Source organism: Enhydra lutris, unplaced genomic scaffold, assembly GCF_002288905.1.
Source record: "Enhydra lutris kenyoni isolate GAN:26980312 unplaced genomic scaffold, ASM228890v2 scaffoldscaffold5, whole genome shotgun sequence".
Classification (NCBI taxonomy): Eukaryota; Metazoa; Chordata; class Mammalia; order Carnivora; family Mustelidae; genus Enhydra; species Enhydra lutris.
The window spans coordinates 43,022,659-43,049,571 of NW_019154089.1; the positions used below are offsets into that span (position 1 = coordinate 43,022,659).

General features: G+C 34.5%; 1 protein-coding gene across 1 annotated transcript in view; it reads left to right on the plus strand.

The window, feature by feature from the left end:
* Positions 1-26,913, plus strand: part of LOC111141179 (hyperpolarization activated cyclic nucleotide gated potassium channel 1) — a 396,704-nt gene that overhangs the window by 197,831 nt on the left and 171,960 nt on the right. The window contains exon 3 of the mRNA XM_022493555.1: positions 13,886-14,047. Coding sequence (XP_022349263.1) covers positions 13,886-14,047 — 162 coding nt within the window. The remainder of the gene's footprint in view (positions 1-13,885; positions 14,048-26,913) is intronic.

A 26,913-nucleotide genomic window follows, 5' to 3' on the forward strand; every position in this document is an offset into this window, starting at 1 on the left:
CTGCTCATATATAGGAGTGAGATCGTGGACAGTCAGTTAATCTTGGAACAGGAGTCTCATTACCATGAGAGTATAGCAGATGAGAAGATAATTGACAATTTTGACAAGATATTGATTGAAATAATGGGCTTTCGTGTCAGACTGGGTATGAGGGAAGTGATGAGCAAATAGGAGAGAGGGGGGAAAATAGAACTTTCCCAAAAGTTCCAAACAATTAAAAAAAAAAAAACAGTTTAGTGAGAGTAAGACAATGAAAAAGAAAAACTCGAAAGGAAAAAGAAAAATGTCATCAGAGAAGTAAATTTTGGTAATTAAAAGCTTGAGGAAAGACAAGTGATAATGATGATAATGTCTATCTGGACACTGATCATGTAACCAGGGTATAACAACGGATGACAGATATTCTAGAATTAATGAGTACCAAAAATTACAAACAAAATTTGTACCTAATAAGGATTCTCTTTCATTACAGATACATAATAAGGATTCTCTTCAATCAAAGTCTCTGTTCTATTATCATGCACATAAAAAGAGAATTTGAAAAAATATATATAATAATCCTAAAGGTCCCCATTTAATAAAATGTACCACTTGTTTTCAAAGTTGTTTTCAAACTTCCTAGTTTGAAAATTCCTTTCTTTCCTTCCTCCTCCCTTCCCTGCTTCCTCCCCTCCTTCCTCCCCTTCTTCTTTCCTTTCTTTCTCCTTTCATTCTTTCTTCTTTCCTCTCGTTCACATTCTTATATTTTGTAGACATGTTGAGTACCTGCCATATGACTACAGTCCTTGACCTCGAGGGGTTTACAGTTTAGTGAGGACACAGACATATAAACACACAATTATAGTCTAGTATAAAGCATTTTTTATAGAGTTATGGACTACTAGTTCCATGAGAGGAAACTCTTAATTCTTTCCCTAGAGAAGTCAAGTAAGCCTTTCCTGAGGGAGCTATGTTTGAGCCAAGTTTTGAAATATGAATAAGAAAGTCATCAGTCAGAAAAGGGATAGGATGGAAGGTCTTGTACTGGGAGAGAATAGTATGTAAATAGATACAGGCTCTGATCAATCATGTTGTGTAAAGGGTACTATGACAAGGTTGGTCTTCCCCTGGTATGGAATACCAATAGAGGAGGTATGAGAAATGATGGACATTTCTAAAATGTCCATGTAAAATGGTGGACAGAGGGCAAATTACAAGGGTTTTTATACTAGACCAGGTTTTTATAGTAGACGTGAAAATTTTTTGGACCTCTGACAAAAGTTCAAACAGAGAACTAACATGATCAAGTTTGAGTCATAAAATTATCATTCTTGATGCCAAGTAGACTATAATTCCAAACAAGCCAAGACTGGAGGTCAGAGGTATGAGATAATAATGTTGAAAAAGTAATGACAGACACAAATTAATTTAGGAATTAAATCAGTTACAAGGAACTGAATTCCAACATAATTTTAGGAATGGGATAGGGATTTGACAAAGTGATTCTAAATTTATTTTTAAATGTAAGTGTGTGAAACAAAAACTATGAGAGAATTATTGAGGGAGGGTAACTTGGAGGTTGGAAATTATACTGCAAAGTTAAATTATTTAAGAATGACTTATTAGCAATTGAGTAGATCAAGAGCTCACTGGAACAAATCAGTTCCAGAAAGAATGTGTAGCTATGAACTTGAGTTATAGAAGTCATTTTATATTGGGGTTGACAATTCAAACAATTGGGAAGACAATAAAGGGTTTCTGGCTGAGAAAACAGATAAGATACAATATGTGGATATTTTGTCCCTCCTAAGATTCCAGCACAATAAAAGAAACCAAGTGAAAAAAGGAATGCATCTATAAAACAGAAGGGAATAAGAGAAAGGAGCTCTTATTGAGATGAGAAAATTCTCAAAATTTTTACAAGATTCAGAATGAAAGGGAGAAGAGTGAAGGATAAAACATGGAAAGAAAATTAGACCCTGTAATATGCTACAAAAAAGTCTGCAGAAGAAGTAAGAGCCAGTCTGTACTATGAACTGTGGGGCATTTTGATTTAGAGTCAGAAGGCTTAACTGCAGAACATAGCTGAGCAGTAGGGCTGAACACGGGAATGGTGCCAAATTTAAGGTCAACTGCACAAATCATTACTTATGACCCACGTCTCACACCCTGCATGCACGTACTTGGAATTTGGGCAGTTCCGTGTATCCCCATGTAAAACTCTTCATCTTCTCACTGAGGAAATTAAACCCAGATTTGGGGAAAGAAACAGTTTCACCTAATTCTGGAAGGAATGAAGATAAGGCTTCATATGTCTGTGAGAAAATGACTTTCAATCTAGAATTCTATACCCAGACAAGCTGGGTAAAGGAGTAAGAGAGAAAGCTATCTTACACATGCCCTGACTCTCCTAAACTCACCCCGCCCCCAAAAATCTATAAACTGAGATGAAGTGTGGCTACTATGAGATGTATTAAAAAGAGCAACAATTTTGAGGACTCTGCAGCAGGTCTAGAGAAAAATGGGTCCTTCTTGAAACAGGTGGGTGAATTCTGGAGAAGAAAATGTTTACATGAGTGAGTGAGTGTGTGGTGGAGGTGATACCAGGAGCACTGAAGAGTCCAGTGCCTACCATTATTCTGCACAGGGCCAATATTGATAATGATTTTTGGTGATAAGAAAAATCAAATGTATGCCAAAAAACAGATTACTTTTAAGGGTCCTTCCACATAGAGTAGTTGATGTAATTCTTTTTTTTGTTTGTTTTTTAATTTTATTTTTTCAGTGTTCCAAGATTCATTGTTTACACACCACACCCAGTGCTCCATGCAGTACATGCCCTCTTTAATCCCCACCACCAGGTTCACCCAACCCCCCACTTGCCTCCCCTCCAAAACCCTCAGTTTGTTTCTCAGAGTCCATAGTCTCTCATGCTTTGTTTCCCCCTCTGATTTACCCCGATTCACTTTGTGATTCTAATACTTAAGTATTTTCAACACTTCAGGTGGTCTGGCAACTATCTTGATGCACTATTATCTGAATTGATGAAGCATTATAGTGCATAGGTGGTTCTGGAAAGTGTCCAACTAGTAAATCTGATATCATGCCATTTTCCAATAGATCAAATCTTACTCAAATGTCTCTTGGGTTGCTAGCAACTTTGGAAACACTTGTTTATTTTTTAAGTATCTTTTGGGGAGGTTGCAATAATAATGTTTTTCTTGCTTACTGGTTTTCATTAAATGGCAGAACGTGTGGTTAACTCACTAAGATTTGTAACTGTATTTTATGACTTCATATCCAAAATCATGTACTTAGCGATTTCTTTCAGAAGGCATTTGCCAAGACAGTGACCAAGCACCATTTTTTTCTTACAGAGCAACTCTGACACAAATCCACTCAAATAAATTAGTATATTTAACTTGACTGGCTCATCTGGCCAGAGTATCAAGATGACGTGCCAATGCATGAGGTAATTTTTATGGCTACTACTAAAAAATTGTGATGAAGCATTGTTTTTATCTTAGTTTTTTCAGAAGCCAGCTTTCCTTTCCCTTGTCTTTCCTGTTGGCTTCTCGTGGAAAATGGTGCAATGAGCTGGTTTGCACACCACCTTTGTAGACTATTAGTGGTGAGTGGAGCCTGGGGATGTTGAGAAAGACATCATGCAATTAATTTAAATATAATGGCCTCTATCACATTTTATTTTACCACATATTTATATTACCATTAGTCTTATTATTATGTTTTTTATTTATTTTTATTTGTTTTGTAAACAGAGATTTGGGGAAATTACTTACATAAGTCAGTGTTTTACCACTGGTTTATCTTCCATTTAGGGAGTGTGTGTGTATGTGTGTGTGTGTGTGTGTTTGTGTGTATGTGTGTGTGTAATTGGCTTCCTTGTGTTTTCACTTTTTAAAATTGTACTTTTTCAATCCTAAAGTAAAGGATATTATGGAATTTTACACATATGATGTACTTTAGAGGTCATTTTCCCCAAGTCCTTTCTTTTAATTGAAAAGCTAAGGAAATTTTTGGAAACTGATTGACACGAGGTCAGGACTAGAACTCTAGTTTCCTGGTTTCAACTTATGCATTTCTCCAATAAGTATTTTTTTTCAAGTTCTTACATTGCAAAAACTATTGTTCAGTGTTTTTTAAATTTTATGTTAACCTTGTTATTTATCTCTAAGATTAGCAAAATAATAGCTCAAAGTTTTGAAAAAAATATTATGTACTTAGCAGTTTAATGTTCCACATAAATATATAAGTATGTCCAAATTTTAAAGGTTTTACCATACCACAAACACTACAATCTTTAATATTTTAGGCCAAAACAATTGGTTGAGATACCAAACATTAATTATCACTTGTCAATATAAGAAAGTTCATGAATGTGAAACCAAGAATATTGGAGTCAATTTTTTTCTCACAGAACTTACAGAAAATGGAAGACATAACAGTGCATAATATCATATGGGGCATACTTAAAAATATATTCACAAGAGACCACCAAAATATATTATGCATTTTATACATGCCTCAGGGATAGTTTAATAATATTTGATTAACTGAGGATTTAGTACAAAAATTCTTTCTGGATGTTATATATGAAAGGACTGGAAATATATGTGATATTTTTATTTGGTAATTTCAAAGCAATTCATTAGCTATGTATTGACTATATAATATCAGCAAGATACTGACTAGGAAAACAATTTACAGAGTATATGAAATGAGTTTAAACATCTTCTGCTTTTATAATTTAGTCACTAGAGCTTGTACACTGAAATGGTCTTTCTGTTTTAAAAGTGTTCACCATTTAGATGAGTTTTAAAATACAAATTAATGAGATGAAGTCTCCAAAGTAAAGTATCTTCTTACAAAGACTAAGTACATTTCTCCGCTCCACTGTGAGGTCTGTTTTTGCCCTTCAAAAAGCACTAATCCATGTGATTGGTTTTATATGCTTAGAAATGAACTGCTAACAAAAACTAGAATAATTTTACTATTTGTAGCTCAAAATGTAGAGACAACTAAATTTGTACTTATTGGAGCATGTAACGTATTACAAATCTGATGAGACCGCAGCTATACAAAAGAGAAGAGAGCAAGCAAATGATTGACATGAAACTATAAAGATAAAAATGAGACTATTATTAGTGTTATGCTATTTCTAAAATGAATTATTCCCTAGTCCTCTCCAAAAACCACAGAGTTATGGAACTATCATTTGAAATTCATTCACAAGAGCTACAAAATTCACTAACTACTGCTAATGTGGTTATTAGTTTTTCTTTATCCTCTTTCTCTGCACACACACACACACACACACACACACACAATTATGTAGCCACTTATGATTCTGTACTTTAATATCATTTTTACTGTGTACTACATAAAAAAGAATGTTTTTTTAAAAAACATTTTTCTTATTTAAAAAATAAAATTTTCATTTTGAATTTTCAAGATAAGATTTTTTTTTAAGTTTAGAAAAAAAGTATTAAATTTCATTAAATCAGCATCTTAGTGCTGACTTTATCCTGAAATTAAGTGTATCTAGTAAGCATGAAATAGCCTTCCCACAACCATTATTAAAATAAGGTGCAGATATCCATCATAAAATATGTTTTTACTTTCCTCATTTAAATATTTCAGCATATATTGTACATATATATACACTGTCTACATTTACAGCAATTTGAAATTTGTAATAGAAGAATAGATAATGATCTTAGTTGTTTCATTTTAATTAATTTCATTTTTTTCCCACAGTCCTAGTCCATCAAGCTCTCTTCTTAATAGGACCATTTTCAATATTCACTTGTAATTTCATTTTCCCACTGTGTTAGCTATTTCCTAAAGTAAGTTAAGCACATGAGGGGGTTATACTTGCTCTTTTGTTTTTCTATAGCACAATCCAGTAAGTAGATGCTCTGTTATACAACATAGTCCTTGTGTAAGTTAAAAAGATGTACACCTTTTCTTCCTAAGGAATTTTTTTAAATGCGAAGAGGTAGCTATATTCAGTTAACAAAATATAACCTATTGTAAGCAGTTTTGTTTCTGACCTATTCCCAGTCATCATCTGATAATGACTTGAAATTCAGAAGAAAATGAATAAGCTTGGTAGAAATGCCTTCTCTCTGTTAGGTATTCTTTAGCACTGACCCGTTTATGAAAATTCAGCTGTTAGTTGAGTAACCTCTATAGGAGAAAAAAGGTTTGTTGAGTGTCAACTGTATACCACCAGGCATTGTGTTTCCCAGTTTTCAAAGTTTATACCTTTTACAGTTTACACTATAACTGTTTCCTACCAATAATCTTCAAAGAATCCACACTACAATATTTTACCATTTCTGTTTCTTTACTTTTTTTAAGATTTTATTTATTTATTTGACAGAGATCACAAGTAGGCAGAGAGGCAGGCAGAGAGAGAGAGGGGGAAGCAGGCTCCCTGCTGAGCAGAGAGCCAGATGTGGGGCTCAAACCCAGGACCCTGAGATCATGACTGAGCTAAAGGCAGAGGCTTTAACCCACTGAGCCACCCAGGCGCCCCAATTTTTTGTTTCTTTAATACTAATGCTCTTTTGATTTTTCTCAGACTAGTAAAGCTAAACAAGGAGCAATTTTTTTTTCTTAAAAAAGAGTGATTTTTCATTAAGATTTACTTTTTAAAGTGTTTAGGTATATGCAATTAAGATCTTATATAAAAATTTGTCTAATTAAAAATATACAATACAATGACAAAGTAATGGAAAAGCCATAGAGTCTAAATAATGGTCAAGGCAAAAAATAAGAAATGTGAAATTTTTTACAACAAAAATATCTAAAATTGATTTTTAAATTTTATACATATCTATATGTTTAATAAGGAATATGTATACATGACCAAAATAACACATGCACAAACACCTAAAATTTATGTTTTAATAGTCATGATTAATAACTAGTACATTGTATTCTGTAACTATGTAGTTGTTATGACCACATTAGAACTGTTTAGTTTTACTGTAGAGTCATGTGATGAGATATATTCTTCTCTATAATTCCAATGATGTATCTGTGCCACTTCCAAAAGAACGCTCAGAAAAATGTACATTTTTTCTTAAGTTTCAATTTCCCATTTAGGAAAATGAAGTCAACTTTAAATATCTTTATACTCCTTTCATCTATGGAGAAGGGGAAGGGGGACAGAGGCACAGAGTAGCTATGACACATATGTCCTTCAGGAAAAAAGATTTTGCACCAGATGGTAATTTTCACATGTAACCAAGAAAAGAAAACCACTTTACCCACTAAAGGTGGGTGAAGGCAGGCCAGCTCACTCTCTATCTCAAAATTCCAGGGAGGAGAGTTTTTTTGAGAAGCCAAACTGAAAAGACTATAAAGGGGGAGGTGGGGGAGAGTTAAGTAAGCACCTAGAAAATGAAAAGTCCTTTTCAATTTGAGTTGTTTTTGAGGAAATGGAGAATTTTATTAGTTTTGAACATTTGGGGGTAAAGCTAGTGTAGAAGTTAACAATTTTGAAGAAAAAAGTAATCAAGTAATTATAGTTATTTGATATTGCTGCCACATCCAAGAACATAAGCAGTAGGTTTGTATTATATATGTCATAGATTTTTTTCAAACTTCATTTTTATATTAAATCATTTTTTATTTTACAAAAATATCTGTCCACAATGAGAAGAGAGTTGGTTTTCCTCATAGACTGAGAAGCTGTGAACTAATTATTTAGGTTCCTGGAGAAGAAAAAAGTTCACATTAATATCAAAAGTTGGTAGATATTCATTTGTAATAAAAAGTATGCCTTCTTTTAATATTAGGAAAAGGCCAGTAAGAAAAACTGCAGATATTTGTTTGTTTGAAGATATGAGGGGCCAGAGTTAAGGGGATTCAAACATAAGGATGTGTTTCCCTTGAAAAAGGTGAAATTTTAACTTGAAACTGAGTAGGATAGTCATGAGCTTTGGGGAAGTAGGAAGAGAGGAAAAAATATAGGATGAGTGCTGTTAGGAATAAGGAGATGAATAGGCCATAGCCGAAGGTCTCAAATAAGACAGCTATTTTAAAAAGAAATTTTTAGTAGCCACAATCTAGTTTCCTCTCCAGTAATGTTCAGCAGCTCAGGTATAGAAAGTAGTTGTTTTGATTAATCAGCAGTTGACATTTTGCAAAGAAAAGGCAATGGAAAAATACAGAGTCCTCTAATAAATGGAGATGTGCTGAGGGTGGAGATTGGGAGGTTGTTCTATGCAGAAATGAGGGGAAGTTATGAGTGGACTGGTTAAATGGAATGAGCACTGAAGAGAAGGCCTTTTTTTTTTTTTTTTTAATACAGCTGGACAAATAATTGTCTGAAAGCAACAAAGGCAAGCTAGGAAAATGAGGCCACTGCCATCAGGACGTAAGACTTATGAAGTATGAAAGAATAGAACCAACTCTGTTGAAGAAAGCTACCAGGGAAGCTGAGGCTTTGAGAGAAGGGGAGGGAGGCTCCTACCTCTCAGGGAAAGCAGAGAAGGAGGGGAAGAATGTGACAAAGAGGCTGAGGGCATTTGAGAGTTAATCCATGTTGAAGAGGGAGGGGAGTTTGGGAAGGACAGTGGCAGGAAACTAGCACTCCACAGCATGACAATTTCACAATAGGCGAGCAAGGTTGTGGAGTGAATGATTGCACTATGTGCAGAAGCTGAGATGAGAGGCCCAGATGGCTGACTTTTCTGAAGGTTGTGGGCTGGCCATTCTTTTTTTTTTTTTTTTTTTTAAGATTTTATTTATTTATTTGACAGACTGAGAACACAAATAGGCAGAGAGGCAGGCAGAGAGAGAGAGAGAGGGAAGCAGGCTCCCCACTGAGCAGAGAGCCCGATGAGGGGCTCAATCCCAGGACGCTGGGATCATGAGCAGAAAGCAGAGGCTTTAACCCACTGAGCCAACCAGGCGCCCTAGCGGCTAGCCATTCTCAGTGAGATCCTAGATAGAAGTCCCTGGTCAGTGTTCAGTCAGCTACAGTCCCTGGTCAGTGTTCAAAGAGATTAACATAAAGAGTGGTCTTCTGTCATAGGTCAAGTAAATCCTTCAGCACTTTCTACCAAAAGCCTGGTGAGATAACCTGGGTCATTTTCAAGCTCAGAATTGCAGAAGGTGCAATAGGGCTGTTAAAATATTGACTAGGGCTACTACTCCTTGAATCCTGGATAACACGGTAGCTGTGAAACAGACTGAGTTGGTAAATGTTTGTTTTCTTATATTCTGTGTCAACATGGCATATGGACAATCCATGTAAAACAGGGTCGAATTTATGCAGGTGCAGGTTTATAAGGAGAAACAAAAAGAGAAACAAAGCTATCCAGCCTTGCTTTATATCTTAAAAATAAGAAAGTCGTTTGTCAAAACAACATATCTGACTCACTTGATTCTCTTAATGTTACTTTGATAAAAATTTTAAAGATACATTTGAAGCTTTGAATCACTGACGAGATCATAGAAGAAACCTAGACAGTGAGCGATCCCTCTTTGTGAAGCCGAAGACTAGGAACAGATCAACGCACGCTATGAAAGGTCATAAATTACTGTGGATGGTTTTTGTGTAGGTAAAACACAGGGCACCAGATAGTTAAAGAGAGTCCAGGCCCACTGATCGTAATCTATTAGATTGAAAAGCCTTTGAATCCAGTTTATCAAGGAAGAATGTGGACATGTTTTGAAAGAACTCAGCTAATTTATGGATACTGCCATATATCACACTTTGGGATTTAACCTTTCAAAAGCAGGATGGCATATACAAAAAATCATGGTAACAATTTTGCAAATAGTAGTTTGGAATTGGGGATTCTGAATCAAATTATTTTAGAGTGTTCTTCAGTTTTGGAGAGTTAATTAGCTATCCTCTCTGGAGTCATTAAACTCCAACTGGGCAGAATTCTAGAACGGTGCTATTCGAAAAAGAATTCAAAGAGAATTTGTGACCAGATCCTTCTTTTCATTGAAGTCATATGAAGAACACAGTGTTCTGAGCTGGACAAATGCAAAGCACAGTGACTTCCACTGGCATATTTTGTAGTCTGGTTTTTGATGAAAATAAAATGAAGGAGCTGCTTCAGAAACTTAATTCTGTTTTTTTTGTTTTGTTTTGTTTTGTTTTTTCCAGTTGACTCTTGTAAGTACCACTTGGCAGCATATTGAGAGTGAGCAACCTATCTTTCTGCTACCCACATTCAAGCAGTCACATCAGGTTTCACGTCAAGTCAGATTACTTGGAAGGTAGAAAATGATAGAGTTGTCTTTTTTTAAAATTCCCTGGTTTAAAACACAAAAGCAAAACCTTCATAGTGTTAAGATCATAAAAAGTACTTAGGTTATTATTGTTAAATCCCTGCAATATTTTCATCTATTCATTTAATGAATGGGTCATATATGGTGCCATTTTTGTGTGAAGTGGGGTTTGTGTACAGTAGCTTTAGAAAATTGATTTAGATGGGAATTTATCACTTAAGGATGTCTACCTTGTTGATGAGAAAAAAACCAAAAAAATTAATCAGTGGTATTGGCTGCTTGATCAGAATGTTGAATCAAGTCACACTTCGATTTAGTCTACAAGCTGCCCTTAGACAATTGGAAGTTATGGCTATGCATGAATTAGATCAGATTTTTCCTTCTTTGGTTAATGTGCCTATCTATAGATGTATGTACTCTGTAAGGGAATAATTTTCTCACTCCAAATCTGTGAACAAGATTTTAACAGAGCTTTCAATAGTCTCAGCAACTAGTCAATGAGATGAGTATGCCTACCAGAGTGTATTAATCAATAAGAGCTCAAGAGACAATCAGTTTGGGCCTAAACACTCTACATATTCAGATATATATCTAAAGTTATACTACATACATTATGAAGTTCTTTGGTTGGGTAAATAAATCAAGATGGAGATACATGGACTTGACTAATTGAAATTAACCTCTGATATTGACCAGTGTCAGGATAGGTGCCTCTTCCAAAGTCAGATTTGGGATACTCCAAAAAGTAAAATTACTTTTGAACACAGAATGTTAAAAGACCAAAAAGGGAGACTGCCCCTGAGCATTGTCTAAATAGCAGAGTTAGTACATAAATCTAGCACTAGTACTGTATACTAATACTATGATGTTGGAAATAGAAATAGAGAATAGGTTTAATTTTAGGGCTTATTTTGTTACAGTAGGAGTTCAGTAACCACACGAAAACAAAATGAAACAAAAAATGTATTTCTGTTATGTTATGAAAGGCCTTATATCACTATTAACTTCCTTTATGAAAATGGTGGTTATGCTTCTCTGGAAAATGTTTAAGAATAATAGGATTTTCTTAAAGGAATTGTTGAATTACAGCATGTGCTATCAATTACTGTAAATAATCTCTTAAAATCCCACAAAAGAATCCAATTGCTCACAAAGAAAGTGGAAAAGCCATTAAAGTCAGATGTATTAAGAACGAGACCTAATTCTCTATAACATCCGGACATCGCTCTAAAGTCTCATAATTGCAACATTGTCCACATGCTTATAATTAATTTATAGGCTTTGGCAGAGGGTTTCAGATATTGTTTACTTCAGATAATCAGGTTGGGAGGTGATCAGTTCCTTGTTTGATCTACAAGATTATATTCTGCAATTTTGCTCAATTTCACACTAATGCAACACTTAGCAAAAAGACATTTTGAACCATTTTGTCAGAAAGTATTCAGATAAAAATTTATAGGGTTCAAGTACCTACGAAAAATGTTTAAATCCATGTTGATTTTATTTTCCTACTTTAGTAGTAGAAAGCATTTAAAATTTTTTTTGTATTGCCTTTAATAAGAAATTATTGATGATTTTTTTGGTATGATTTCTATTTACAAATTGAGTGACCATGAGCTATCAGAGGGAATAACATCAAGAGGACTTTTCTGTAGGTTTGCCAAATACAAAACCAAATTAAAAAATAACTTAGAGGCAGGTCACCTGGGTGGCTCAGTCCGTTCAGCATCTGCCTTTTGCTCTGGTAGTGATCCCAGCTGCAGTGCTGGGATTGAGCCCCGGGTTGGGGCTCCCTGCTTGGTGGTGTGCCTGCTTCTCTCTCTTCCCCTCTGCTCATCTCCTGCCCTGCCCTATTCATGCTCACTCTCTCTCTCTTTCAAATAAATAAAATCTTTAAAAAAATTACTTAGAGGGGGGCGCCTGGGTGGCTCAGTGGGTTGAGGCCTCTGCCTTCGGCTCGGGTCGTGATCCCGGGGTCCTGGGATCGAGCCCCGCATCGGGCTCTCTGCTCGGCGGGGATCCTGCTTCCTCCTCTCTCTCTGCCTGCCTCTCTGCCTACTTGTGATCTCTGTCTGTCAAATAAATAAATAAAATCTTTAAAAAAAAAATTACTTAGAGGAAAATAATAATTCTCAGTTCTTTAAAATTAATTGTTCTGTGTATAGCTCTCTGAATATAAAAATACATGATCTGTTGCCTTTAAAACCTAGGACCCCAACCTTAAAAGGAATTCAGAACAGTTTGTATATTCCCACAAAGAAAGTGGGAATTTCTCACTGTAATTACTGTGTCAAAAAGGAAGATTGTTTAAAGAAACTATTAATGCCTAATACAAATGTATCAAAGTGAAAAATATTTAATTAAGAAAATTTTGTAAAAGCAAAGTCCCAGCTGTCCTGTCATTATACCTTTACATACATTAGTATGTGCCTCTTAAGAATTATGGATATTTCCTTACAAAGATATAGTTTATATATCAAAATGTAAAATTTGCGGGTTTTCTTTTCCATTTCTCAGACAATTTCTCAGTACATAGTGTCCTCATTACTTCAAAAATAGACCATCCTTTTGGTGAATTATACAATTGTGATTCTAAATATTTCAAAGTGTTGTTTCTTTGTGTATTTATCCATATTTATTAATTTTATTAACTCGGTAGACTTTTAACAATTAGGAAATCAACTTTTTTCGAGAATGTAGGTCTGCTCCCAAGTGAATTTTGTTATTCTAGAATAGATAAAATACAAGCAGAAATTAGCAGTTGAAAGTGATATAATATATGAGCTGTTAAAGAAAGGATTCTGGTTCTGGTTTTATTTCTTACAACTGGATGGATAAAAATTTATAGATATCAAGCTATATGTAAGTTTACCATTCCAGAGTTATGATGGAGATGATTTGTCATAATTTCTGAGCTTCCTGAAATAATCTTCCCTATCGTATTGGATTGCATGAAAATATAAATGAGAACAGTTCACTCGAAAGGGAAATAACAATTTTAATTTTTAAAAAAGTGTGGCACAGTTGTTTTTTAACCAAATTCAGAGACCTTTTTATCTCAAAGGCCACTGTTCATGTTCAATATACACAACAAAAGAAGCACCTGCACTCGTATAGCTAGCTATAAAGTTCACTGCAGTTAACATCTCAGTATTACTTTATATTTTGAAATTCTATTTTTGCTGATGATTTTTCAGTCTGTGTTTTGTTTTGTTTTTTTGGTCCTCCAACAAATCTATTAATTTAAAAAGGGATAGAAAAGCAGAGAATAGAGTCAAACCTGTTAACTTGTTTTAGAGCAACATTGCCAAAATGTGCAGAAGGGCAGTAAATGAAAACCGTCGGCAAAACCAATGACCTTGAAAGCATGACCCATGCATTTAATGTAGTTAGGTTATCTCTGTTCTTTGTGGAGAACCCCCAGTTGGTGGTGGTACTCATAGAACAGAGTGCCACCCTCCACCTCAAGTCAAGAAATCTCATCTCTATATTTGTAAAAGTTCTTCCCACATTTTTATTAAATCTGTACTTGCGCTACATGTCTACTGACATTGGTGGTATTCTTGACTTTAACGGAAATTGATGATAAGCATTATAAGGATTGATTTTATATTTTGGTCAACAGATTTTCCACATGACCTATGACCTTGCCAGTGCAGTGGTGAGAATTTTTAACCTCATCGGCATGATGCTGCTGCTGTGCCACTGGGATGGCTGTCTTCAGTTCTTGGTACCACTACTGCAGGATTTCCCACCAGACTGCTGGGTGTCCCTGAACGAAATGGTTGTAAGTAATTCGTATTCTTTTACACCCTACATAATCCATGTTTTGCCAGAAAGTTCTAAGGGTATGCTAGAATGATCTAATTTCTTCTCCGAAAATGTTCGGAGAAAATTTTGCTTTTGTGGATGTAAAATCAAATGTTCTTTCGCTTTTTCTGCAACTACATTTCATTTACGTGAAATGTTTCTGGGGATGTGTATGTTATAGGATCTATTTTGAGGTATCTTACTCTGTGTATATTGAAGACATATTTTATTTCAAAGCTACATGTACACTCACATGTACGTATAACTGTGGTACAACACTCATGGTACAATGTTCTTCCAAAACTGCCTATTGCTTAGAATATCTCCTTTTTTTCAACTTGATTTTGGCATTTACTGTTCTTGAGACATGCAATTCTAGGTGGTGTTTAAACTTGCAGAGACATGTGCATCAGTATAAATGCAATGAGATATGATGTGCATGATCTTTTCGCTAGGGAAGACAAGGAAACATTCGTGGAAAAGGTAAAGCCTTTATTTACTTTTAATTTTTATTTATTTTTAAATTTGGGTATAGTTGACACATAATGTTACATTAGTTTCAGGTGTACAGTTTACCCTGAAAGATATTTACGTATTTAAAAATCTGTGAAGTATAAATTTGATTTATTTAATTAAGTATATTCATAGTCACATTTATTTTTAAGAACATAGGTTTTAAAAAGAGAACATGTGTTTTGATCTATCTTGTACAATACTTACAAAGAAATTGGAAGTAAATAATGGATGATAAATTTTATGAGACTCACAAAATTTTAACCTTGGCATAAATCAAGTGCCCTCTTTCTTCAAAATGTTCCATGTTAATTTCTGGGCTTATTATTGTAGAAGTGATATGGACATTTTAATAACATTTATTTTTTCTTCTAATAACTATAGCTCAGGCTTTGTATTTGAAGAAAAGAGGAGTTTACATTACACGTTAAGAGGTCCAATCTTTCTTTACTTTCTTCTGGCCGACTTATTTTCCTCCCTCCTTCCTACTCTCCCAACTTATTTTCCTCCCTACTTCCTACTCTCCCAATCCCTGCCTTCTTTATCCCTTTAACTCCTTTCTTTGAGACTTAATATTCACCTGGATCTCTCCTTCATTTCATTCATATCTGTTTAAATGTCACTGCCTCACTGAAGCTAGTGTGTGACCACTCTGTCTAATACAGTACCAAACTGGTTAATATTTTATCTGAAAAGAATTTAATAACACACACATTTACTTGTTGTTTCTATTTCTCTGTGTCCTCTACACAAACTGTCAGTTCCATTAAGTCAAAGAATTTGTCTGTTTTGTTCTTTACTTTATGGTAGTGCCCAGAAGAGTGCCTGACATAGTAGTTTGTTGTAATCTAACCACCTTTATTGAAAGTTCATTTGAGAAATACTGTATTTGTGTTTCCCTACCTAAAAAACAAAGCAAGGTGCAGGTCACTTTTTGAGTCTATGAAGTCTTCTTAATTATAGATCTTTCTTTTTTATTTATCACTGAAAGAAAAAAATGTGAAGACATTATTAAAATATTTTGGCGGGGGTGGGAGGAAGAAAAAGCCACAGCTCTATAGTCTAGCTATTAACTAAGTGTGTGGTATAAAAACACTAACACTACTGTCAAAAGATGATTCATCGCTGACACTAACTACTATTTAAGTTTGCAAATAATTGTTTTAAATTACTCTGAGGTATCTTTCAGAAAAATAGGTATTATCTTTATTAAAAGAGTAAAGGGACTATTTTGGGGTATCCATAAAGTGCATATAGTTGTGTAATTATAATATATGGGAATATACTTCTTAATATATCTAGTGCTAAGCACATTTACTGAAGAAAATTTTTATATCTTGATCATTTTTTAAGTGTGTCTACATGGGTTTGCTTTGTGTGTTTGTACTTAATCTAATGTAGTCAAATTTTATTATATCCTAATGTTATACAAAATACCTTTCCTGAATTTGCAAGTTTTTTTCTTGTATCTTTTCTGAGGGGCAGGTTTACTTATGAAATTGGCTTTTACTTTCTTTCACATTTATTTAACATTATTTTCATGTTTAACTTTAATGTCAAGAGTAGGAAACAGTTAAGTCTATGTTCAACTATAAAGACCAGAAATATATTATGAATATTAGTGATATGAAGGAGATAACCATAAGAAAGACAATTTTTGTATATGTAGAGGATCTCCATGGTGTCCTTTGACCTTGTAGATATTATTTTCTATCTTAAAGCCATTGAATTCTGGAAAACCTTCCATTACAGCAAAACAAAGCAAAGTGTATTTACATAATAAGGGACTTATAAAGAAGTAAAATCCAATGTAAAAAAAAAAACACCCTCCATGTTATCTATCTTGCTTGCTATATATGAGCCCTGGTGCTTTGAAATATGCTCTTATTTGGTCCTCATAGCAACAGAATGAGGTGAAAACTATTATCCCCCATATTACAGTTCAGAAATCTGAAATTTTTAGAGGTTAGTCTAATTCTTCAATAGCACACAGGTTAGTAGATGAATAGAACCAAGATTAGAATGCCTAGGGCTGCCGGGGTGGCTCAGTGGGTTAAGCCTCTGCCTTCGGCTCAGGTCATGATCTCAGGGTCCTGGGACTGAGCCCCACATCAGGCTGCCTGCTCGGCAGGAGCCTGCTTCCCCCCCTCTCTGTGCCTGCCTCTCTGCCTACTTGTGAGCTCTCTTTCTCTGTCAAATAAATAAATAAAATATTAAAAAAAAAAAAATTAGAATGCCTAGCTATCTGACTTCGTAATTTCTGTTCTAAACCTTAGAGTATCTTGTGTTCTGTAGATTGTAAAAATTAGTTAAGAAAAGTAATGACAAGAAATGAATCCTGTTGTCACAGCGCTCCGGTTGCCGTAGTAAGCCATTCGAAAATCAGCATTTGAGCTCTAACACTAAAAAGCAGCAAGATGGATATGAGATGTAGATGTAGAAAAGCAAAATCAAATTCAGAAGGCAAAAAGTGAGAAGCCAGGTCAGGGTAAATGCAGGACATTGTATCGATCATTCTTAGGTATGTGCTTGACAATTCTATGACGTTTGACATTGATACTAAATAATTTATGGTAAAGATCAGGGTGTTGGGTGAATTCCTTATTCCTTCTTTTTCATATTTCGCATTCATAATGATTTATATCCTTAAGTGTTATTTTAAATCCTCCTCACCATATTTTCATTTATATGTATACATATATCTTTTTATATGTATTTTTAATATTTTTGAGACACATTTGCATTTATATCTATATCCTTATCTGCATATCACTAGCTAGTTTTCATATATGTCCTATCACAGGAAATCCAGAGTAATGCTATGACTATACTATATCCGTCACTGGTGATTTGTCCAATATATTTATTCTTATCTTAACTGTTCTAATCTGCCGTTTCTTCTGTAGAAATAGCTTCAGTTCCTCTCAGCGAATTCCTTTGCAGTCTTTATAAATTCCTCATTGGAAGAATTATTTAAATGCTATTTTTTAAGAGTTAGTCACTAGCACATGGTAGGCTACTTGAATTGATGAGGTGAGAGATACTGACTTGACAAATCGGACTTAAACAAGGATTAGTCGTGCTTCTTTTGTGTTGACTATTTCATTCAAGAAATATTTGAATTATAGAATTCTGTCTGAATAAAAATCTTGGATTGGTCAGATAATTAAAGTCTAATAAAATCAGTTCTGAAAATCTTGTCATTCTCATATTTTGTGACTATGTTTCTAGACATAGCACACTAAAACTGTAATAGTTCATTATTGAAGTGATTAGCAGTGGCTGTTTTGGTTTAAGTCATAAAATCATGAAGTGCTCATTTTAAAAGTCTAAGAAAATGAAATTTATGATACATTTGAACACAGTATTAATTTTGACATAATTTAAGGAATGACTTTGCAGAAGGATTTGCAGCTAACTAGTGCATTCCTATAGTAGTGTGTCTCTAGTTTTTTTTTTTTTTAAGATTTTATTTATTATTTTGATAGAGAGAGTACAAGCAGGGGGAGCCACAGGGAGAGGGAGAAGCAGACTCCCACTGAGCAGAGAGCCTGAGGTAGGATGCTGAGCTACCCAGGCACCCTATAGTAGTATTTCTCTAATGGAAGTCTAAAGATTGACTCTCAAGGAGGCACAGGTTTTCTCCCAGCAATCTTGTAAATGTATAAATATATGTTGGTGATAGTTTGAAAGGTTTCAAGGTAAACACATTATGAATCTACAATCATCTGAATGACCTAAATATGGAGTCTGGATTTGCTTTTACAGTTGAAGTACATTGTGCCATATAAAATAATTCTTACTTAATAGGCTCAATAATTAATGATCAATTTATATCAAATGAGGGCTAAATGACATCATATTAAATGCTATACAGAATTTTCACCATAGAGTTGTATTTGTTTCAATAATATAATAATCAAAATAATTTGAGCCAACTCAAGTGCCATTTATTATAATGTTTCATTTTGTTGTGATTTGAAGGACTGTATGCATTACTTCATTTTGAGAGATGCCTTCTAGAAGGCAGGCAATATGTTTTATCAGTATTTACATTCCCAACAGATCCTATGCCAACCTTGCATATGTTGCTAAATAAATACTGTGTTTATACTAAATAGGTAATCATCAAAATTATTTAAAAATTATGTGTAAAGGGGTTATTCTGTTATGCATTTTAAATGTTCTTCCTTGGATAGTTTTTGCCTTAATAATTTGTACATCAAATTATTTCTTCAAAGATATGTGATCACTTGGCCAACTCATGAGCAATATAAGAATACTCAAAATTCATGAAGTTTTTATGAACCATACTAAGAATATCAGAAAATAAGTTATCTAAATGTCTGAAAGGATCTAATTAATATTTATGTGGAGAAAACAAGAGATCTGATTGGAAAATCTAGATTACTACAAAATTTCATTTTCATTTGAAACAGTGTATCTCGAATTATTAGTGTGTTACTAATAACACGAATAACCAAATGGTCACACACTCCACATTCTCCAGATCCCTTCCTCTTGGATGGGGTCCTCTGATGGTTATGATCAATGGGCTCTGAGTGGCAGTTTCAAATTTCACTTACAGGTCTAAGCATTGAAAAGCTTTTTTTTTTTATTTTTTGCAATCCTCCAGATCTTTTTTTGCCTCTCCAGAGGCATCCTTTTAATTTGTAGCCCACAACATAACATAGCTTATCCTGACTCATTTAGACAATAGAAAAGGGATGGAAAAATCTGGCAGAATTGAATTTAGAGACACATTTCAGAATTGCCTTCACCATTAAAACTTTTGTGATTTTAGGCAAATCACTTAATTTTCCATAGTTCAACTGTGGAATGAATGTATATTACTTATTCTTTCATTTAGGTAATTTGTTGAGTGCTTGTTTTGTGCTAGGCATTATCTTAGGCACTGAACGTACACTAGAGAATGAGATAAAGTTTCTGCCCTCATAGTGCTTACATTCAAACAAGCTTTCATTCGTACCATTTCATTCTAGGTACCAAAAACTATATAGAGATTTAAAATTTTGATTTTTTTTAATCTAAGGGAATAGAAAATTATGTGCAAAAGCCCTTAACATGAATTTGAATTAAGGCCTTTGAAATGTATGTACTGCCCAAACTTATAAACAAGGGGAAGAGTGCTAGCTAGATCCTGCCCTCTTTCTTGCCTTTCTACGTACACTTGGAAATATAGCCATTCTTACAAAACTCTTTGTCTTCCTGATAGCCCTCCAGAGAGTACTATTTTTTTCTAACTCACACACTGGTGTGCTAGTGGCAGCACTGCGTGAATGGAAATAAAGTCTATGACGAGTATCAACTAAAGGTGGAGAGAGACAAAATAGGGGGACATTTATTTTAACTAATATCAGCTGGCTTTGGATCAGGAACCTTCAACAAAGAGTGGAGATTGAGACATGTTAGTCATGTCTAGCTCAAAAACTGTAATGGTCAAAATAAATGTGTGCTGGAAGGGGGGGCTTAGGTAGAAAGAGTTGTTTATTAATATCTCCTATTTCAAGCCAATTATTTTGGGGGGAAAAGATTTATATTGTTTATATGCATATCCCCATATACAAGAGGAACACTGAAACCTATGATGATTAATTATTATCTATTGATAGTCTAGCAAATATATGAAGACAAAATTAAAATAGCTTCACTTTTGTTTTACAAGCCCAATTAGCTAGTTAAGTAATGATTGATTGAAACAATATAACCAAGATAATATAATTAAGAATTAAAAATGCATCTCTCCTCTCTTGAGGTCTGGCAATGTATTTTAGATTTGAAATTCTATAAATTAGAAGTTGTATTATTATATTACTGACTTTTTAAAAATAGAGAATATATTACTTTAACAGAATTTTTTAAAAGTCCTAACAAAGGTAACTAATTTGCTGACAAGTCACCATGTAGCTTTACAGGAAAAAAAACACATTCATAACTCTTATAAATTATAATAACAAAGTAGGTCAGTGGCCTGCTGAGTGTTGTGATTCCCCTTTGCCATCCTGTTTCTGCCCATTAGGAAGGCCAGCCTGGTGACTGCTCTTTTTTGGATAGAAAGTCAACCTAATCACAAAAGTGTAACAGTTCACATACTGTATTGTTCGTTCTCAGACATGTATTCTTCTATGGGAATGAACATATGGAAATAAATCCTAATCTGGTATTTTGTTTTCAAATGACATGTGATTTCAGAAAAACTTCAAAATGAATGATAATTCCATAATAGAGAGGATAAAGGATATTACTTATAATTGTCTATGGCTATGTTAAGTTGCTCTATCAGTAAGATAGATCAGTAAGACCAGTCCTTAATTTGCAAACATGGTTTTCTTTTTTCTTATATAGACTCTCTCTTAAATTTAAAGCAGTGAATGGTTAAAAGAAGCACCATTCATTCAGTTACCTTATCTAACAAGAGACACCTATTAAAATTGGGGAAAGATACAAAATATCTTGCAGTCCAATATTTTCTCCAAATGTGAATGTTATAAAAACTTTTGTGAATGTATTACAAAAGTACATGTATCACATTATTTCATCTATTCTGAATGAAATGAAAACATATCCATTCCCATTTTACAGATGAAAAATCTGACTCGGAATTATTACCTGGTTTACATAAAGTCAGAGGCAGATAGTGTAGGAGCTGGTAATAAAATCCCTATTTCCCTTTGAGTCTGTGCCATACTTACTGTAGATTCTACTTCATGGATCCCAAGGAACTTCAGCCATTATCAGTTTTCAGTTCCTGTTAATCAACTATATATTGTTTGAGTCCCTAGAAGAACTTGGAATATATATGAAAATACTTGAAAAACTCATTGCATTTTGTATGTATATGTTGGTTAAGTTTTCTTTTTTACTACTGCCATAAATCCAAAAGAATCTGGTAATGAAATTGTATCTCTCCACTATTCTAAATTTCTCACTTATTTAGATTTCACATGAGATATATTGTTTTAAATTGATGGAGGTTGGAATAAAATGGTAACATTGTTTTCAACCTGGGAATCAATGGAATAGCTGATTAATTATTTCTCCTGTATTAGTTCACATATAGATGCATGGACATGAGGCAATTCATATGAATGTCCCCTCTTTCCAGAGAGACCAAGATTATATCTCTCTCTTTTACAAAAAAATAGAGACTTGCATAGACCTGAACTATATAGGTTATATAACCTACATTCAGATAATATTCTGGACAAGTTATATAGTCACTTCCCAGAGTAGAGGGCTTTCTACAGTATTCTTTTTTTTTTTTTTTTTTTGCATCCCATTCCATCTTTTTTTTTTCCTCCTCCCACTACCACTGACCTAAATATGCTACCCCAGAATATGTTGCAGAATCAGAGATGACATGAAGAAAGCCATGTGATAAGTGACGGATGTAAAAAAAGAATAGCAAGAACATTTTCTAAATCTTAGCATGAACATTTTCACAGTCCCGTTATATACCTCATCATTTTTGAGAAGTATTTTGTTGTTTTTAAAGATGTAATATATTCTGGGAATGAGTAATTCTATGAAAAAACTGAACTTGGCTGGTGAATCTTTATTTCAGCTGTTTTACATATATTCTTACAACATGCCAACGAATGTAGACAAGTTATCAGATAAGATCTTAAAAATATGTACTAGCATCATTGGCTGGCCTTCTCAATGCTTTGAGGATATAGCGATGGGTCCAAAGTGACCAACATTTAAATACTCTTCTGATATTGCCAGCCAGGTGCCTCAGAAACATGGTTCCATAGAAACAAGATTTAACCCCTGATTCTGTTGTACAACTTGCTATCTCATACCCCATGCGTAGAGATATGAGTACCTCCATCTGTGGACTGTAAACATTTATTCTAATTGTATAAGCTTAATAGTGATGAAAAATTGGGAGACCTTAAGAATTTGCCACCTTATTTTTATAAGTCATAAAAAGATATATAGTAACAAATCATAATATATTCTCTACATCCCATTAACATTTTCTAGGGCATATCACAAATTTAACAAACATTTTTCTATAAATATATTCTTAAGATAGAAATAAATATGAATTAAAATGTCTACTTATAATGTCCAGCAAAGTAATTGATATGTAGATACAGAGCATCTGTTAGTCTTTACCATTGTGATCAATGTGATAATCTAAGATACTGATTCCTGCAAGTTAGGAAAGGACTTCCAGTAGAAAAATCTTTAATTCCAATTGTATTAAAATGAAGACATAATTCAGTTAGACCATCTCAATTTGCCACAAACTATGTTTTTGTCCTTTAGATAGCTTTTTTTTAACTTTTTTATTATTTTTAAATTTTTTTATTAGCATGTAATGTATTATTAGCCCCAGGGTTACAGGTCTGTGAATAGCCAGGTTTACACACTTCACAGCACTCACCATAGCACATACCCTCCCCAATGTCCATAACCCCACCACCCTCTCCCAACCCCCCTTTCCTAGCAACCCTCAGTTTGTTTTATGAGATTAAGAGTCTCTTATGGTTTGTCTCCCTCCCAATCCCATCTTGTTTCATTTACTCTTCTCCTACCCGCTTAACCCCCCCATGTTGCATCTCCACTTCCTCATATCAGGGAGATCATATGATAGTTGCCTTTCTCCGATTGACTTATTTCGCTAAACATAATACCCTCTAGTTCCATCCATGTCATCGCAAATGGCAAGATTTCATTTCTTTTGATGGCTGCATAGTATTCCATTGTATATATATACCACATCTTCTTTATCCATTCATCTGTTGATGGACATCTAGGTTCTTTCCATAGTTTGGCTATTATGGAGATTGCTGCTATAAACATTTGGGTGCACATGCCCCTTTGGATCACCATATTTGTTTCTTTAGGGTGAATACCCAGTAGTGCAATTGCTGGGTCATAGGGTAGCTCTATTTTCAACTTATTGAGGAACGTCCATGCTGTTTTCCAGAGTGGGGTTGCACCAGCTTGCATTCCCACCAACAGTGTAGGAGGGTTCCCCTTCTTGGCATCCTCGCCAGCATCCGTCCTTTCCTGACTTGTTAATTTTAGCCATTCCGACTGGTGTGAGGTGTTATCTTATTGTGGTTTTGATTTGTATTTCCCTGATGCCGAGTGATGTGGAGCACTTTTTCATGTGTCTGTTGGCCATCTGGATGTCTTCTTTGCAGAAATGTCTGTTCATGTCCTCTGCCCATTTCTTGATTGGATTATTTGTTCTTTGGGTGTTGAGTTTGCTAAGCTAGATAACTTTTTTAAATTATTGCATTTGTTCTAAAGTCAGCCACTGATTCATATTTTTAATAATTTAATTAGTTACAGAAAACTATAAGATGATTGGGAAAAATACCATTTCACGTGGTACCCATTACTATTCCCCACTTTTTCCAAACTAAAATTAAAACATTAATGCTCCATTAAGTGATTGCTACATCCTCTCTAGCACTTTTGTAATTCTGCTCTCAACTTGGTTATCAATTCTTAAGGAAAAAGAAAAAAAAAGTTTGATGCACTTTATAAATATTAAGCAAATCAACTTGAAGTTTGTAATAATCTACATTTATGGAAGCCATTCTTCTCAGGGTACCTTTCCATTTCAGTCATCAGTGTTATTATTTATCTATAATTTATCATTTTTTAAAAGATTTTATTTATTTATTTGACAGAGGGAGATATCACAAGTAGGCAGAGAGGCAGGCGGGGGAGGGGGAGAAGCAGGCTCCCTGCCGAGCAGAGAGCCCAATGTGGGGCTCGATCCCAGGACCCTGATATCATGACCTGAGCCAAAGGCAAATGCTTAACCAGTTGAGCCACCCGAGCTCCCCAATGCTAAGTTAAATTCTTTTTTTTAAAAAACTATTTTATTTATTTATTTGACAGAGAGAGAAATCACAAGTAGGCAGAGAGGTAAGCAGAGAAAGAGGGGGAAACAGGCCTCTGCTGAGCAGGGAGCCCGATATGGGGCTCGATCCCAGGACCCTGAGATCATGACCTGAGCCGAAGCCAGAGGCTTAACCCTGGGCCACCCAGGCACCCTACTAAGTAATATTTTTATTAAGATCTTTTATTAATCATCTAGTAAGTAAGCAGTATTTTTATGTATGTATTTCTGCCAAATTTTTTTCATAATAACCTATTATAACCTCTTTAACAGTTGTAACTTCTATTATGTATCTAATATTTAGTATATGTAATCAGGTATTGTTAGTTGGTTCTTCATGCATTTTTTTGTGACATCCATTCACAACCATGCTCAGAAAATTGTCTTTATTTGGTCATGAAGAATGAATTAGTTACAGTGTCAATTTTACGATGGTTCTTTACCTTTTTTTAAAAAAATTATTTATTTATTTATTTATTTATTTATTTGACAGAGAGAGAGAGAGAGAGAGATCACAAGTAGACAGAGAGGCAGGCAAAGAGAAGGGAGAAGCAGGCCCCGCACCGAGCAGAGGGCCCAATGTGGGGCTCGATTCCAGGACCCTGAGATCATGACCTGAGCCGAAGGCAGAGGCTTAACCCACTGAGCCACCCAGGTGCCCCGGTTCTTTACCTTTTAAAGGTAATTTTACATACAACAACCAACATTATGAACATATTATGAAGGAGACATTCAAAACATCTACTCAAGATCAAGTAGAATGTTAGTGACAGAAATGGATCTAGGACAGCAGTCGTACTGTCTCTTCTTTCTCATTAATGCAAGAAGGAAGACTTGTTGAAAACTTTGAAGAAATCATATGTCCAGGTGATTCTGTAAAATAGAAATCCCCTTCTCTTTTATTGTTTTTGTAAGATAGAGTTTACCAAAACCTTTCTTAATGAAGGATTTGAGTTGGATAACCATAGTAAAGTGTATAGCTTTGGATTTTCAGTATTCTAAGGCATAGATGGGCAGAATGACATAAATTCTAAAGTAAATCATAAAATTTTGTGGACTAAAATTTATGGTAGAATTATGGCTTTTTGAAAGAACTTGGCCTAATTGGAGGAGACCGTGTGTCAACTAAATGCACATCTATTAGAAGCCTAGCACATTGCAGGAGATAAAATAAGTAGTAAAAAGAAAACATTAATAAAGTGATATTATAGACGGGCATACTAAAAGGTGCTAAACTAATTAAATGTGGGAGGATTCATGGCACATCACAGCACTGGGAAAACATTATCTGTGATGGAGATTGAATACTTACATTCCCTAAATCTGAATACTGATGAAATCTTGACTGTCATGCCTAATTCACAAAATTATTTCCTGAAGTATAGAAGAAATAACAAAAGTGAACATAAGCCAAATTGAATTTGTTTGTTAGGGTTAAAGGTTAAAAATCTGAAAGGACGCATGCAAGTAATCTTAAACTAAACATGAGTAACAGTATTATAAAGTGTTAAGCATGGTCAAGCTCTGGAACCAGATTGCTTAGATCATCTCTTCCTCTCACACTTAATAGCTCTGTGACCTTGGATAAGTGACTTAACCTATCTGTGCCTTAGTTTCTTCATCTGTAATGTAGAGATAATTCTAAAAAGTTTTGAAGTAAGTGGAAGAGCTTATACATGTCAAATACATAGAACAGTTCTTATTAGATTTCTGAGCTTAGTTCACATAAACTATTATTGATTTTTCTTGTCTACAAATTTGTACATAATTCTCCCATTTAAAAGTTCATTTGATCTAGCTTGAGATAGAAGCAGATATACCATATACTTAGAAATATTAAAAGGCTTGGAAAGAAAAAGTTTATGATACATAAGCCAGGCTGAAGAAATCAAAAGAATTTGTATATAACTTAATTTTCCTACTTCCTACAGATACTAGATACATAGTTTGAATCCATTAGAGTAGCTGTGTATAACATTGAGAATGAAAGAATCATTAATGGCATTTAGTAATAGTTGGAACGAAGAACAGGGAGTGAATAACCCCTTCATTTGGGGTCCATGGCCTGATAAGAAATGACAGATTGTGAGTAGAGTATTTTCAGTCTTACTTAATAATGTCTTCTGTGAAGGTTGGAATATTTTAAACTGACTAGACTGGAATAAACTCTAGGGAAATTGAACTCAAAGTCAATACTTTCGTACTCTAAATGAGCTCTGTTTCCTGGCCCATGCTCATTGCAGCTAAAATGGTAACATCTTGAAGAAGGTATGGTAGACTGGTTGATTACATAGGGTGTTTCATAAACCAGGAGAATGGTGGAAGAACTGGTTGTCCATGCTATATGTAAATAATGTTTGAATTTACAATGGGAAACTGAAGAAAGATGCTGCAGATTGCAACCTGATTTCTTTGATGTCAATTCCAAGTAAGCCTCT